Raw genomic sequence first — 14,751 nt, 5'->3', positions numbered from 1 at the left:
GCCCCCAGTCACCTTACTGGTGTCCTGTGACAGAGGCACCAATGGTTTGCAGGAATGGACACATGGAGGTGGCCCTCTGCTGGCCAAGCAGAGACCTGCAGGGAAACCTACCATGCTGACACAGGACCTTGGGCTGCTTGCTGGAAAGACCACACATTTCTCTTGGTATATTGTTAAAGAATTCCAAGCCAGGCGTGGTGGTGCCCTCTTGTAATCCCAGCATTTGGGAGGCTGAGCCAGGAGGATCTGGGTTCGTGGACAGCCTCAACTACTTAGTGAGGCCCTGTTTCAAAATAAAAAGAATAAAAAACAGGGCAGGGGGTGTAGCACGGAGGTCGGCGGCCCCTGGATTCCATCCCCAGACCCGAGAGAAAAAAAAAAAAAAAGGAATCCCAGAATCCCTAGACAACTGGTGCAGAGTCAAAAATTCAGGGCCAGGGTAAGATCTCTCCAGAAGAATCCAGGCGCCTGGGTGCTGTCTCCATTAACAGCATGCTGTACTGCTCCCTCGGACCCAACCTGGCAGCTGCTAGAAAGTGCCTGCTCAGCACTGGCGGCCGCATGGACGGGCGTCTCAGGAGGGACAGACACTCTGACAGGGGTGCGTCAGCTCAACTCAGCCAATGTTTATTGACTTGTGAACCAGACCAAGGCAGCAGTAGGGGCCGCCCGCCCTGGAGGAGGCCCAAGTCAGCCCCCGCCTGGACGGTGGCCGGGAGACGGGTGCAGGGACATGGGGAAAGACAGGGTAGGACGGGGCGGTACGGAGAGTGTGCAGAGGTCGATTCTGGGGGAGTCGCTCCCACACAGATGCAAAGACCAGGGGCATCGATCTCAGCCCCCACAGGCGACCGCGAGAACATCAGGGAAAGACCAGGCGTCCGCTGGACATTTCGGTCCTTCCTGTCATGAAGCGCCAGCCAGCGGGGGAGGGGTCAAGGTCCCTGGACTGTAGAGAGAAAAAGGGGTGAGTCAGCTGCAGGCCCAGACACCAAGGAACAGGGAAAATGGGGTGCTGGGGATCAATCTCAGGCATCCCACCTCTGAGCCACACCCTCAGCCTTATTCATTCATTCATTCATTCATTTAGGTACTGGGGGTGGAAGCCCAGGGGCTTTCTACCTCCAGGCTATACTCCAGACTTATTTCATACTTTATTTGGAAACAGGGTCTAAGTTGCTGAGAGCCTCACTCAGTAGCTGAGGCTGGCTTCGAACCTGTACAATCCTGTTGTCTCAGCCTCCCAAGTGCTGGGATTACAAGCGTGCACCACCACGCCCGGCTTATTTTATTTTTAAACAGGGTCTCCCTAAATTGCTGAGGCTGGCCTCCCACTCACCATCCTCCTGTCTCAGCCTCCCCACTACAGGGATTACAAGCGTGCCACCACCACACCCAACTAGGAAAGTAATCTCAATCCATCAAGGCAAGCTGGGCTAAAATCTAGTTCTCTCTGGAATGAGTGTGCCAACAGACGGCCCTGTTAGTGCTGATGGGCAGCCTCTGGCTGAACTCCCAGCAGCCCAAGGGCCCACGGCAAAGCTCGGTTTCCACAGAGTCTAACAAAGGACACAAAGACTTCTCGGTTGGCACTGACTGGTTTAGCCCCCGGGCAGCAGGGAGTCGTCCGGCCTGGCTCCCGTGAGGACCCCTGCACCCTTGGGATGTCCTGCCCCATGAATGTCTCGTGGTCCATCTGGATCTGGGCCACACCAAATAGCCTGCTGACCCTGACTCATGTTGGGGGCTGTGGGCACCTGGTATCAGCTCATGCTGGGGAAGGCGGAAAGGCCCTGTGCACAAGACCAACCCCACCCGGGGACCACCACCACACACCACCTGGTTCCTAGAATGCAGCTGTCTGCAGGAACCCCTGGGAGAGCCCTGCAAGCCCTGCTGCGGCTCCCACACCCTCGTCCCCGCTGACCCTCCCCATGAGGAACTCTTAACAGAAAGCGGAACTGCTCCGCTGACTTCTTCAGCATTCCTTTTGTGACCTACAACACCAAGACTGAAACTACACCCAGAGAAGGAGCAAGCGGGCTGGGGCGTAGCTCACGGTGTGTGCGCGGGGCCTGCGCAAGGCCCTGGCTCCAGCCCCAACACCACGGGGAAGAGGAGGGACAGCGCACAGGAATCACCCTGCAGACTGTGCTGTTTTCCTCCCCTCTCCTTCCTTATATAAATCCCATTTTATGCTGGGGTGGTGGCCCATGCAGGTAACCCCAGTACTTGGGCTGAAACAAGAGGAGAAGGTTTAAGAACGCTTCAGCAAGAGAAAAAGCCTCTCAGCAACCTAGGAAGACCCTGTTCCAAGATTTAAAAAACAAAATCAATTAAATTAGGGCTGAGAGTATAAGCCAGACGTAGAATGCCCCTAGGTTCAATCCCTCAATACCACAAAAATAAGTAAATAAATAAGTTAATCCCACCTTTTGAGCCAGGTGTGGTGGCACTTGCCTGTAATCCCAGAATATGGGAGGCTGAGACAAGAGGAGCCTCAGTATTCAGGAGACCTTCAGCAACGGAGTCCTGTTCCACAAAATAAAAAATACGCCAGGCGTGGTTGGCAAGCCTGTAAACCCAGTACGTGGAGGCTGAGACAGGAGAAATGCGGGTTCCAGGACAGCCTTAGCAATTTAGAGAGAATCCTGGTAACCTAGTGAGACCGTTTCAAAACAAAAAGTGTTGTGGGTGTAGCTCAGAGGTAGAATAATGTCTCTGGGTTCAATCTCCAGCACTACAAAAAGAAAAAAAGAAAAAAAAAAAAAAAAGGCGGGTCCACTGTAATCTCAGTATTTAGGAGACTGAGATAGGAGGATGGCAAATTTGAGGACAGCCTCAACAACTGTGTGACTTACTCTCAATAACCTAGTTTCAAAACAAAAAATAAGCCAGGCGTGGTGGCGCACGCTTGTAATCCCCGCGCTTGGGAGGCTGAGACAGGAGGATCGCACAGGTTCGAAGCCAGCCTCAGCTACTTAGTGAGGCTTTCAGCAACTCAGTGAGAGACCCTGTTTCAAAACAAAGAATAAAAAACAGGGCTGGGGCTGGGCGTGGTGGCACACGCTTGTAATCCCCCGCTTGGGAGGCAGAGACAGGAGGATTGTGCTGGTTCGAAGCCAGCCGTGCTGGCTTAAGAGAACCTGTTTCCAAATAAAAATATAAAAATAGGTCTGGGAATGTAGCCCGGAGGTAGAAGGGCTTCCAGGAACCCCAGTACCACAAAAAAAAAAAAAAAAAAAAAAAAAACAGGGCTGGGTATGTAGAATGCACCTGGGTTCCATCCCCAGAACCACAAAAAAATAATAATAAAATAAAATAATAAATGGCGGCTATAGCTAGGTAGAATGTCTCTGGGTTGTCACCAGTATCACACACCAAAAAAAAAAAAGAAAAGAAAAAGAAAAAAAAAAGCAGTAGCAGCAGCAGAAATCGTCATCAAACGAGGCTATGGTGTCATCCAGCACCCCTCGTTCAAAGCAAGCGGGGAGTGGACACTCGGGTCCAAGGTACAGGACGCAGCACTCAGTTCTGGCCATCGGCTGCAGGTACAGGTGGTGAGGTCCAGAGGGGGCAGGAAGTGGCTCTGGACCATGGACAACGCGAACTTGACTCTGGGCTGTGCTGAAGGTCGCCCTGCTCTAGGTTATGGTGGGTCTGAAAGCTCATCTTCAGTGTACTGGCAGAAAAACTCAATGCAGAACTGCTAAAACAAAAACCCAGTTCTGTGAGCCTGGCGTGGCGGCGCACACTTGTAATCCCAATACTTTGGAGGCCAAGACAGGAGGATCGCAGGTCTCAGCCAGCCTCAACTACTTAGTGAGGTCCTCCGCAACTTAGTGACTGTTTCAAAATAAAAAATACAAAAAAAGGCCTGGGGGTGTAGCTCAGAGGTAGAATGCCCCTGGGTTCCACCCACAGTACCATATACACACACACACACACAAAAAAAAAAAAAATTATGGAAATGGCTACTTGTTCTAGAAGGTACTGGGTTGGAAAGGAGTTCTTGGTTTCGGGTAAACGAGTTACCAATTTTAGTATAAAGGAGCTGCTCTGCACACCTGTGCTGGCTGGGAGGGTGTCCCTGAGTTTGGGGTATTTAGGCGCTGGTACTGGATTTGATGCTTGACTGCTCCAGGGAAGCTGGGAGTCTATTCTAGGGCCTAGGAGCAGGTGATCGGTTCTAAAGGTATTCTCAGTTTCCAGAACACTGCCGGACCGAGTCGATTCCAAGTGTTTCTGTTGTTTTGCTGTTTCTGTGTCAGTAGGGACTGAGCCCAGAGGCATTCTACCTCCAAGCTACACCCCAGCCAACCCCTTTTTGCAGTACTGGAGATGGAACCCAGGAGCATTCTCTGAATTACACCCTGCCCTATTTTTTTTTTTTTTTCAAACAAGGGGGGGTCTCACTAAGTTGCAGAGGGCCTCACTAAGCAGCTGAGGCAGTCCGCGAACTGATCATCCTCTCAGTCTCCCAAATGCTGGGATTACAGAGGTGCACCACCACTCTCAGCCTGGCCTTTTTTATTTTTACTTTGAAACAGAGTCTCACTAGGGTTGATCAAAGACTCACTACTTGCTGAGGCTCTCCGAGAACCTGCAGTCTTCCTGTTTCAGTTTCCCAAGTACTGGGAATACAGGTGTGTCCCCACGACTGGCCCGCAGCCCTTTTGTTTTTTTTGGTGGTACTAAAGGTGAAACCCAGGGGCTTTCTACCTCCGGGCTATACTCCCAGACCTATTTTATATTTTATTTGGAAACAGGGTCTCACTAAGTAACCGAGGCTGGCTTCGAACCTGCGCGATCCTCCTGTCTCAGCCTCCCAAGCGCAGGGATTACAAGCGTGCGCCACCACGCCCAGCCTCCCAGCCCTTTTTAACATTTTTATTTTTTTGGTGGCACTGGGGTTCCCTTCTACCTCCGGGCTACACTCCCAGACCTATTTTTACATTTTTATTTGGAAACAGGGTCTCCTAAGCCACCGCGCGCGGCTGGCTTCGAACCTGCGCAATCTCCTGTCTCTGCCTCCCAAGCGCGGGGATTACAAGCGTGCGCCACCACGCCGGGCAACATTTTTTTTTTTTTTTTTTTGATGGTACTAGGGATTGAACCCAGGGGAATCTACCTCCAAGCTACACCCCCAGTCCTATTTTTTAAACTTTCAAGGTTTCACTAATTTGCGAAGGGTCTAAGTAGCTGAGGCTAGCCAAAACTTTCCATCCTCCTACTCAGCCTTCTGAGTACTGGGATTACAAGTGTTGGCCAGTCTGCCCGGCTCCTTTTTAATTTTTGTTTTGAAACAGGGTCTTACTAAGTTACTGCACCTCGCTAAGTTGCCGAGGCTGGTCATGAACCAGCCATCCTCCTGTCTTAGACTCCCAAGTGCTAGGATTACAGACATGTGTGCCCCCTCCCCTGCTGCATTCCAGCTTCTAAATGTTTCTGGAGTGTGTTTGTGGGTCAGCTCTGGAAGGTTCCTAGAACCAGTTCTCAGGTTCAGAGTCTGATGGTAATTAGAGATAGATATGAAAACAGTAATTCTGTCTCAAAACACACTGGTAACCCAGGCTGACCTTCAGTCCTTAGTCCACTGGGCCAGAACCACTAGATCTTTTTAATTTCCATGTCAGGAGAGTTACTTAAAGGTGTCCTCTGATCCCAGGACCATCTCAGGTGACATTCCCCCCCCCCCCCCAGAACTGGGGATGGAACCCAGGAGCATTCTCCCTCTGAACTACACCTCGAGCTCTATTCCCCCCCCCCACGGTACTGCAGATGGCACCCAGGGACATTCAACCTCCAAGCTACACCCCCTGCCCTATTTTTTATTCTTTATTTTGACCCAGGGTCTCACTGAGTTGCAAAGGGCCTCACTAAGTAGCTGAGGCTGTCCGCAAACTGCAATCTTCCTGTCTCAGCCTCCCAAATGCTGGGACTACAAGCGTGCGCCACCACGCCCAGCTGGCGCTCTATTCCCCCCAACCCCCGTGGGTACTGGGGGTGGAACCCAGGGGCTTTTCTACCCCTGGGCTATACTCCCAGACCTATTTTTATATTTATTTGGAAACAGGGTCTCGCTAAATTGCTGAGAGCCTCACTAAGTAGCTGAGGCTGGCTTCGAAACTGTGCGATCCTCCTGTCTCAGCCTCCCAAGCGCTGGGACTACAAGCATGCGCCACCACGCCCGGGTCTCGAGCTCTATTTTTAACTCTCTCTCTTTTCTCTCTCTCTCTCTTTTTTTCTTTTTTGTGGTACTGGGGATGGAACCCAGGGGCCTTCTACCTTTGGGCTACACTCCCAGACCTATTTTTATATTTTATTTGGAAACAGGGTCTCTTAAGCCAGCTGAAGCTGGCTTCAAACCTGCACGATCCTCCTGTCTCTACCTCCCAAGCGAGGGGATTACGAGCGTGCGCCACCATGCCCGGCTAATTATTCTGAAACAGGGTTTCACTGAGTTGCAGCTTCCCAAATGCTGGGATTACAAGTGTGTGTCACCACAGCGCGCTATTTTTAACTCTTATTTTGAAACAGGGTCTCACTAAGTTGCAGAAGGCCTCAGGCCTCTCACTAAGTAGCTGAAGCTGGCCTCAAACCCTCCATCCCCCTGTCTCAGCCTCCCAAGTACAGGGCTCACAAGCGTGGGCCACAGCTTCTCAGGTGACATTCCGCTCCACCCAACTCTCAATTCCATACCTCCCGCTCCAGGGACACCAGGATGTCCCCATCTAGCAGGCTTCCCAGATTGGGCCAGGGGAGCCCCAAAGGGCAGCAGAACCTCCACAGCCTCACCTCTGCCTTCGGGCATACTAGCCCTGAGCCAAGGCAGCTTTGATGGCAGCCACCAGCTTCAGGAACTTGCTCTCCGTGTCCACGTAGCCATCACCGCCCTGCAGAGGAGAAGGAGCGAAAGAGGTGAGCGGCGACCCATGGCTTGACCTGGGCCCTCATCCCAAACGAGGCGGGATGCACAGACATACCTTCTTGGAGTGAACCAACTTCCCGGCTACCATCACTTCAAAGAACCCGGTGACCTGGGGGGTTCCTTCGCCACACTAAAGAGAAGAGGAGGTGTTGAGAGATGCCCTTCCCATCCCAGGGGACGCAGAATGTGGAGAGAGGCCTGTGCTGACCCAACACCCCCCACCACTGCCATCCAGGCCTGGGAGACGGAGAAGGGGCCCCTGTCTAACCTCTTGCCCCATCCCCAAGACTCACGATGTCCAGACATCCGGGGAACTCATCTTCTAGCTTCTTCTTGAGTTGGAGAAACTGAAAGAGAGGCGGGAGGTCACAGCAGGGCCTGGCACCCCGGACCTCCTCCCCGCACCCTCCAGGGGCCTCCTGGAGGATCCCTCCCTTACCTTGGGCTTGTAGCCTCAGGCCCCACTGGCAGGCGAGTCCAAGTGACAGGTCCCAGGACAGGAAGACGGGCGGCGACCCAGGGAGAGGCAGGCAGTCGGGGTGAGGTGAAGGGGTCCCAAAGAGAGAAAGAGGGACACCGATGACAAAGCAGAAGAGGTGACAGAGACCCTCAAGAGAATGGAAGAAAAACACACAGATGCCAGACACAAAAGGAGCTGGGAAACAACAGACATACACGGAAACCCACACCGGGCAAGGGAGACAGGATGCCAAGAGGATGGGCGTCCAGGAGGTCACACTGTGGCCCAGGACAGCAGGGAGGGACACGGACAGACAGAGAACTAGAGCTGCACAAGAAACACCCCGCCCGCTTCCCAGCCCATGGTGAAGGACCTGCTAGAGGAGAGCCCTGTCGCTCCTGGATCCTCCCCGCACCCAGGATGAAGCCCAAATGCCCACCCCAGCTGGTGCAGCATCGGGAGCTCGGCGTCAGGCACGCTGTGCAACCCAGGCAGATACTTGCGGAGAGCTTGCAGAGAGCTGACCCTGCTCCGAGGTGGGGTGGTGCTGCAGGGCACCACCAAGTCTGCACTCCGAGCTAATGACCTGCCCATGCTGGCTTCCTGCCTCGGCTCCCTCTCTGTAAAATGGAGCTAGAAGCCGGGCGTGGCGGCGCACGCTTGTAATCCCAGCATTTGGGAGGCCGAGACAGGAGGATCAAGGTTCGCAAACAGCCTCAGCTACTTAGTGAGGCCCTCTGCAACTCAGGGAGACGCTGTTTGAAAATGAAGAGTAAAAAATGGGGCAGGGGATATAGCTCGGAGTAGAATGCCCCCGGGTTCCATCCCCAGTGCCGCAAAAAATAACCCCCCTTCCCCAGATGGTTTCTGGAATGGCAAATGCATTTAGCAGGTATTTGTTAAGCACCGAATGCATGTCTGAGCAGATTTAGGTGCCCGGGAGACGAAGCAATCAACAAAAAAGAGAAAAGTCACCAGCCTTCCTGAGGCTCCCTATAGGGCAGGCACTGTTCACACGTTTAGTGAAGGCGGTTAACTAATAAGACCACCTCCCTCTCTCCTAATACATACAGATGGGGTACCTGAGGTCAAAACATGAGTGGGGTTTGCAGCCATGGACGCCTACATCTGTGTGGGGGTGGGGGCTGGGGCTGGAACCCAGGGGCTTCTACCTCTGAGCTACACGCCCAGCCCTATTTTATTTATTTATTTATTTTTTTTTCGGAAACAGGGTCTCCCTTTGTTGCTGAGGCTGGCCTCGAACCTGCGACCCTTCGGTCTCGGCCTCCCACGTATTGGAATTACAGGCGTGAGCCACCACGCCCGGCTTCGTCTTCCCTAAGCCGCGGCAGGAGCGTCCGGGAGTCATGGGGGGCAGGCTTCGCCCCTCCGGGCGTCCCGGGCGGCGCCCACGCTCCTCGGCTCCAGCCTTTGGAGCCCGAGCCGCGCCTCCGGCCCACGTCGAGGCCGAGGCTCCGCGCCCGGGGCCCCCGCGCCCCGGCCAGGCGCTCCCGCAAGCGGGGTGCCCGGGGCCCCACCCCGCCTGCCGCCGGGCCCCGCCGCACGCTCACCAATAAACCACCCGCACGGCGAGCGCCATGGCGGACCCGCTCCGCGACGCGCCCGCAGCGGCAGGACCCGAGGAGTGTGCGCCGCCCGAGGACGCCCGCACACCAACGCGTGTCGGTCCCCCCGGCCCGAATGGTACCGTCCGCGGGAAGGCGGCTGGGGATTGGCTGTGAGCGTGGGCGGGGCGGGGCTTCGGGGGAGGGGGGGAGGCGGGCAGTGCGTGGGTCCCCGCCTGGGCGTGGAGAGGCTGGGGGACTAAACCCAGGGGGATGCGGGGTGCACCCCGGACCTGGAGGGGGAGCTGCGGTGTCCAGACAGCGCCTGAGGCCGTGCAGCCCCTCCTTTTTGCGTGCTGGGAGGCTGAGACAGGAGCATCACAGGTTTAAGGACAGCCTCAGCTGCATAGCCAGATACCGAGTTACCTAGGGAGACCCTGGTTCAAAACAAACAAAAAAAAGGGCCGGGTGTGGTGGCGCAGGCTTGTAATCCCAGCATTCGGGAGGCTGAGACAGGAGGATCGCGGTTTGCGGACAGCGTCAGCTACTTAGGCCCTCTGCAACTCAGTGAGACCCGGTTTCAAAATAAAGAATAAAAAATAGGGCAGGGGCTGTAGCTCAGAGGTAAAATACCCCTGGGTTCCATCCCCAGACCCGCAAAAAAAAAAATATATATATATATATATATAGATAGATAGATAGATAGATAGATATAGATAGATAGATATATAGATATATAGAGATATATATATATATATACACACACACACACACACACACACTAAAAAAAAATAGGGCTGGGGGGTGTAGCTCGGAGGCAGAATGCCCCTGGGTGCCAACCCCAGTACCACAAATTAATAATAATAATAATAATAATAATAATATAAAATAAACAACAAATATATTTAAAAAGGCTGGAGGATAGCCGCGTGTGGTGATGCATGCTTTTAATCCTAGCATTTGGGTGGCTGAGACAGGAGGATTGTGGTTCGCAGTCCGCCTCAGCTACTTAGCGAGGCCCTTTGCAATCAGTGAAACCCTGTTTCAAAATAAAGAATTAAAAAAAAGGGGGGGGCTGGGGATGTAGCTTGGAGGTAGAATGCCCCCTATCTCCAGTACTGGAAAAAAAGGTTTGCTCTCTAATACTACAAAGAAAAAAAAAAAAGGAGACGAGTTGAGTGAGGACCCCAGGCTTTGCCATTTACTGCTTTGGAAGTTGGGCATAATCGCCTGCCGGGATAGTTGCTGTTTAACAAACGTTACTTGGTATCCATGTGCAGACCAGGAGTCTGGCAAAACAGCAATAAAGAAATAAAGTCCCTTACCACATGGAAGCAAATTTACCAAGCCAGGATGCAGAGAGGATAGCCACCTGAAAATAGTTCTTCCTTCTGGGGATGTTGCCAGGGTTAATTAAATGTGTTCACATACCTAGAAAGAACCAAAACTGTGTCTGGCACATGAGCTGGAATAGTTCAATAAAGACTGGACTCTAGCAGGGCGTGGTGGCCCACTGTAATCCCAGGAGTGGATTACAGGAGGCTGGAAAAGGAGGATGGAGGTTCAAGGCCAGCCTCAGCAGTCCCAGTAACCTCGCAAGACCCTGTTAAAAAACAAAAAATAAAGCCAGGCATGGTGGGCATGGTGGTGCATGCTTGTAATCCTAGTACTTGGGAAGCTGAGATAGAAAAATTGCAGGTTTGCAGCCAGCCTCAGCTACTTAATGAGGCCCTCCACAACTTTGTGAGTCCCTGTTTCAAAATAAACAATAAAAAGTAGGGTTGGGGGTGAAGCTCATAGGTAGGATGCCCCTGGATTCCATCCCCAGCACCACAAAATATTAAAATAAAAAAGATAAATAAATAGGGTTGGGGTGTAGTTCTGAGGCAGTCTTGGTAGTGCAGGCCTATAATTCTAGTACTTGGAATGTCAAGGGGAAGGGGTCGATTCCTCAATGTACCAGTATTGGGAAATGGCTTTAAATTGTATTAATGTGCCAGCATTGGGAAAGGGCTTTAAAATGTATGAATGTGCCAGGATTAGGAAATGGTTTCAAAATGTATCACTAACATTGGTATTAGAAAGGCAGGCATGGTGGCACACACTTGTAATCCCAGGATTCGGGAGGCTGAGACCAGATGATCCAGTTCGCAGACAGCCTCAGCTACTTAGTGAGGCCCTCTGCAACTCAGTGAGACCCAGTTTTAAAATAAAGAATAAAAAATAGGGCAGGGGGTGTAGCTTGGAGGTTGAATACTCCTAGGTTCCATCTCCAGACCTGCAAAAAAAAAAAAAAAAAGAAAGAAAGAAACAAAGGCAGAAGTAAGGTGTGGTGGTTTACGCTTGTAATCCCTGTGCTTGGGAGGCTGAGACAGGAGGATCACACAAGTTAGAAGCCAGCCTCAGCTACTGAGTGAGGCTCTCAGCAACTTAGTGAGACCCTGTTTACAAATAAAATATAAAATAGGTCTGGGAGTGTAGCCTGGAGGTAGAAAGCCCCTGGGTTCCATCCAGTACCACAAAAAAAAAAAAAAAAAAAAAAAAAAAAAAAAAAGCCGGACGTGGTGGCGGACACTTGTAATCCCCGCCCTTGGGAGACGGAGACAGGAGGATCGCGCAGGTTCGAAGCCAGCAGCGCTGGCTTAGGAGACCCTGTTTCCAAATTTAAAAAGTATTAAAATAGGTCTGGGAGTGTAGCCCAGAGGTAGAAGGGCTTCCAGGAACCCCAGTACCACCAAAAAAAAAAAAAAAAAAGCCGTAAGCTTCCATCAGGGAAAGCACTGCAGAATTCCAAGCCCAATGGGATTAGCAAGAGAATAGAGGAAGCCTAGGGTCTTTTACATTTCTAAGAAAGGCAAACTTCCCCAAGTTTGGTGGAAGGATGGCTCCTGAGGAAGCCTAGGGCTTTTTATATTTAAAGAAAACTTCCCGAGGATGTGGGAGGATGCAGGAGCCTCCAAGAGATCCCAGACTACAGTAACCAACTAACACATTTTGGGGTGTAACAAAAAAAGACTTGGGGTTTGTGCCGGAGACAGGGCAGGTCTACAAGAAGGAATCCCCACAGCAAAAGACCTTCCCCTGAGAAAAGGCAGATCTAGTCTGGTCAGAAGACTGGGTATAAAATGTCCTGGCTCCAGAAAACCCTAGAGTGACTTCTTTCCAAGTCTCCCCCATACTACCTCTGGTATAAGGCTTTATTAAATCTGTCCTAACTTTCTCTCTTTGTAATGATAAACTCGTTTAGAGCAAGAGTTTAGACTAGTGTTTTCTTTCTTTCTTTCTTTCTTTCTTTTTTCTTTTTTTTTTTTTTTTTTTTTTGGTGGTACAGGGGTTCCTGGAAGCCCTTCTAATTCCGGGCTACACCACCAGACCTATTTTTTATATTTTTATTTTTGGAAACAGGGTCTCTTAAGACAGCGAGGCTGGCTTCGAACCTGCGCGATCCTCCTATCTGCCTCCTAAGAGCGGGGATTACAAGCGTGCGCCACCACGCCCGGCTAGACTAGTGTTTTCTATACCTATCTCAGAACAAGAACCCATACCTCTATATATCTCACCAAAACAGTTAGGGAGAGTGTAAGGTTGAAATTGAGCCGGGGATGCCGGGCATGATGGCCCACGCTTGTAATCCCCGTGCTTGGGAGGCAGAGACAGGAGGATCGCGCAGGTTCGAAGCCAGCCTCAGCTACTTAGTGAGGCTCTCAGCGACTTAGTGAGACCCTGTTTCCAAATATATAAAATAGTTCTGGGAGTATAGCCTGGAGTTAGAAAGCCTCTGGATTCCACCCCCAGTACCAAAAGAAAGAAAGAAAGAAAGAAAGAAAGAAAGAATCCGAGTCAGTGGGTTGCAAAGGAAGTAAACAACAGCCAGATTATTAAAGGCCTTTGTGTGTGTGTGTGTGTGTGTGTGTGTGTGTGTGTGTGTGGTACTAGGGGTGGAACCCAGAGGCTTTCTACCTCCGGGCTATACTCCCAGACCTATTTTATATTTTATTTGGAAACAGGGTCTCACTAAGTTGCTGAGAGCCTCACTAAGTAGCTGAGGCTGGCTTCGAACCTGCGGGATCCTCCTGTCTCAGCCTCCCAAGCCCGGGGGTTACAAGCGTGTGCCACCACGCCAGGCTATTAAAGGCCTTTTTAATCAACCAGCATCTTTGGATGAGATCTTCCAACGGTGGGGAAGGGACCGATGACCAAGTAGAAAACCCATGCAGTCAGCAGAGTCACGGGGCAGAGAGGAAGTACAAATATCTATAGTGGTGAGGTCGTGGGGTGGAGCTAGCAGCGTGAGAATGCTGCTTCTCTTGCAACATTCAAAGTGTCGTGGTGGCACCTGGAGTCCATCTCATGACACCTGGAGTCTCCCGACATCTCCACTTCTGGCTTCCATTGTTCTGCCTCCTGTCTCCGCTGCGGGGGTCCTGTGGGGGAAGGGAGGGACAAGACCTATCAGGGCGCCCAATAGGGCCCCTGAAACAGTTCCTCCACCGTTACGCTCAACACAGGATGTGTGGGGTCTTTTGACTTAGGTAATGATGGCCCAGGCCAGTCAGAGACATGGAGGTTTATTTAGGAAAGCAAGAGACATACATTCTATGGAGAATGTGGGCCGTCTCAAAAGCGAGGCAGGCCCAGGCCGGGCGTGGTGGCGCACGCTTGTAATCCCCGCGCTTGGGACGCTGAGACAGGAGGATCGCGCAGGTTCGAAGCCAGCCTCAGCTACTTAGTGAGGCTCTCAGCAACTTAGTGAGACCCTGTCTCCAAATAAAGTATAAAATAGGTCTGGGAGCATAGCCCGGAGGTAGAAAGCCCCTGGGTTCCACCCCCAGTACCACCAAAAAAAAAAGAAAAAAGAAAAAAGTGAGGCAGGCCCTTTAGGGGCACAGGGCTCTTTATTTGTGGTACTGGGGATGGAACCCAGGGGCTTTTCTACCTCCGGGCTATACTCCCAGACCTATTTTATATTTTATTTGGAAACAGGGTCTCACTAAGTTGCTGAGAGCCTCACTAAGTAGCTGAGGCTGGCTTTGAACCTTCGCGATCCTCCTGGCTTGCCTCCCAAGCACGGGGATTATAAGTGTGGGCCACCACGGCCGGCTTGCTCGTTTTTAAAGAGGACTTTCGTGATGGCTGGGAAGGAGGAGGTATGTGAGAATGAGCTCAGTCTCTGATGCTTTCTGGTGGTCTGCTCAGCCTTAGGGTTCTCAGGCTAATAGAGAGGTCTTCGTTATCTGATCAACAGATAAGCTGGAGAGTCCCCTACAGGATTATAGGTCTCTCAAGATAGTGTATCTTCTTGTTAACAATACACAGGACAATTTTAGTTTTTGCAGTTTTGGGTTTTGTTTTTTGTTTTTGTACCAAGCGACACCCCCAGCCCTATTTTTTATTCTTTCTTTCTTTTTTTTTTTTTTTTTTTTTTTTTTTTTTTGTGTGTGTGTGTGTGTGTGGTACTGAGGGTGGAACTCAGAGGCTTTTCTGCCTCCGGGCTATACTCCCAGACCTATTTTATACTTTATTTCAAAACAGGGTCTCACGAAGTTGCTGAGAGCTTCACTAAGTAGCTGAGGCTGGCTTCCAACCTGTGCGAACCTCCTGTCTCAGCCTCCCAAGTGCTGGGATTACACACATGCTCCACCACACCCGGCTTCTTTCTTTTTTGAAACAAGGTCTCACTGAGTTGCAAAGGGCCTAAGTTGTATCTGAGACTGTCCTCAAACTGCCATCCTCCAGTCTCAGCCTCCCTCCCAATGCTGAGATTACAAGAGTGTGCTGCCACACTCAGCTCTACT

General features: G+C 51.5%; 1 protein-coding gene across 1 annotated transcript; it reads right to left on the bottom strand.

The window, feature by feature from the left end:
• Window positions 1-701: 701 nt before the first annotated feature.
• Window positions 702-8,991, bottom strand: SELENOW (selenoprotein W; the record flags this gene model as incomplete). Its single annotated transcript, XM_080703640.1, has 5 exons — window positions 702-949; window positions 6,799-6,896; window positions 6,987-7,061; window positions 7,225-7,278; window positions 8,974-8,991. 4 exons carry the CDS (start codon window positions 8,989-8,991, stop codon window positions 6,816-6,818), a joined length of 228 nt encoding a protein of 75 aa, XP_080559766.1. The 3' UTR covers window positions 702-949; window positions 6,799-6,815.
• Window positions 8,992-14,751: the final 5,760 nt, after the last annotated feature.

The sequence above is a fragment of the Muscardinus avellanarius genome (assembly GCF_963383645.1).
Source record: "Muscardinus avellanarius genome assembly, chromosome: 10".
NCBI classification, from domain to species: Eukaryota; Metazoa; Chordata; class Mammalia; order Rodentia; family Gliridae; genus Muscardinus; species Muscardinus avellanarius.
Note: the sequence above shows the minus strand (reverse complement) of the source record. Positions and strands in the feature narration are given on the sequence as shown.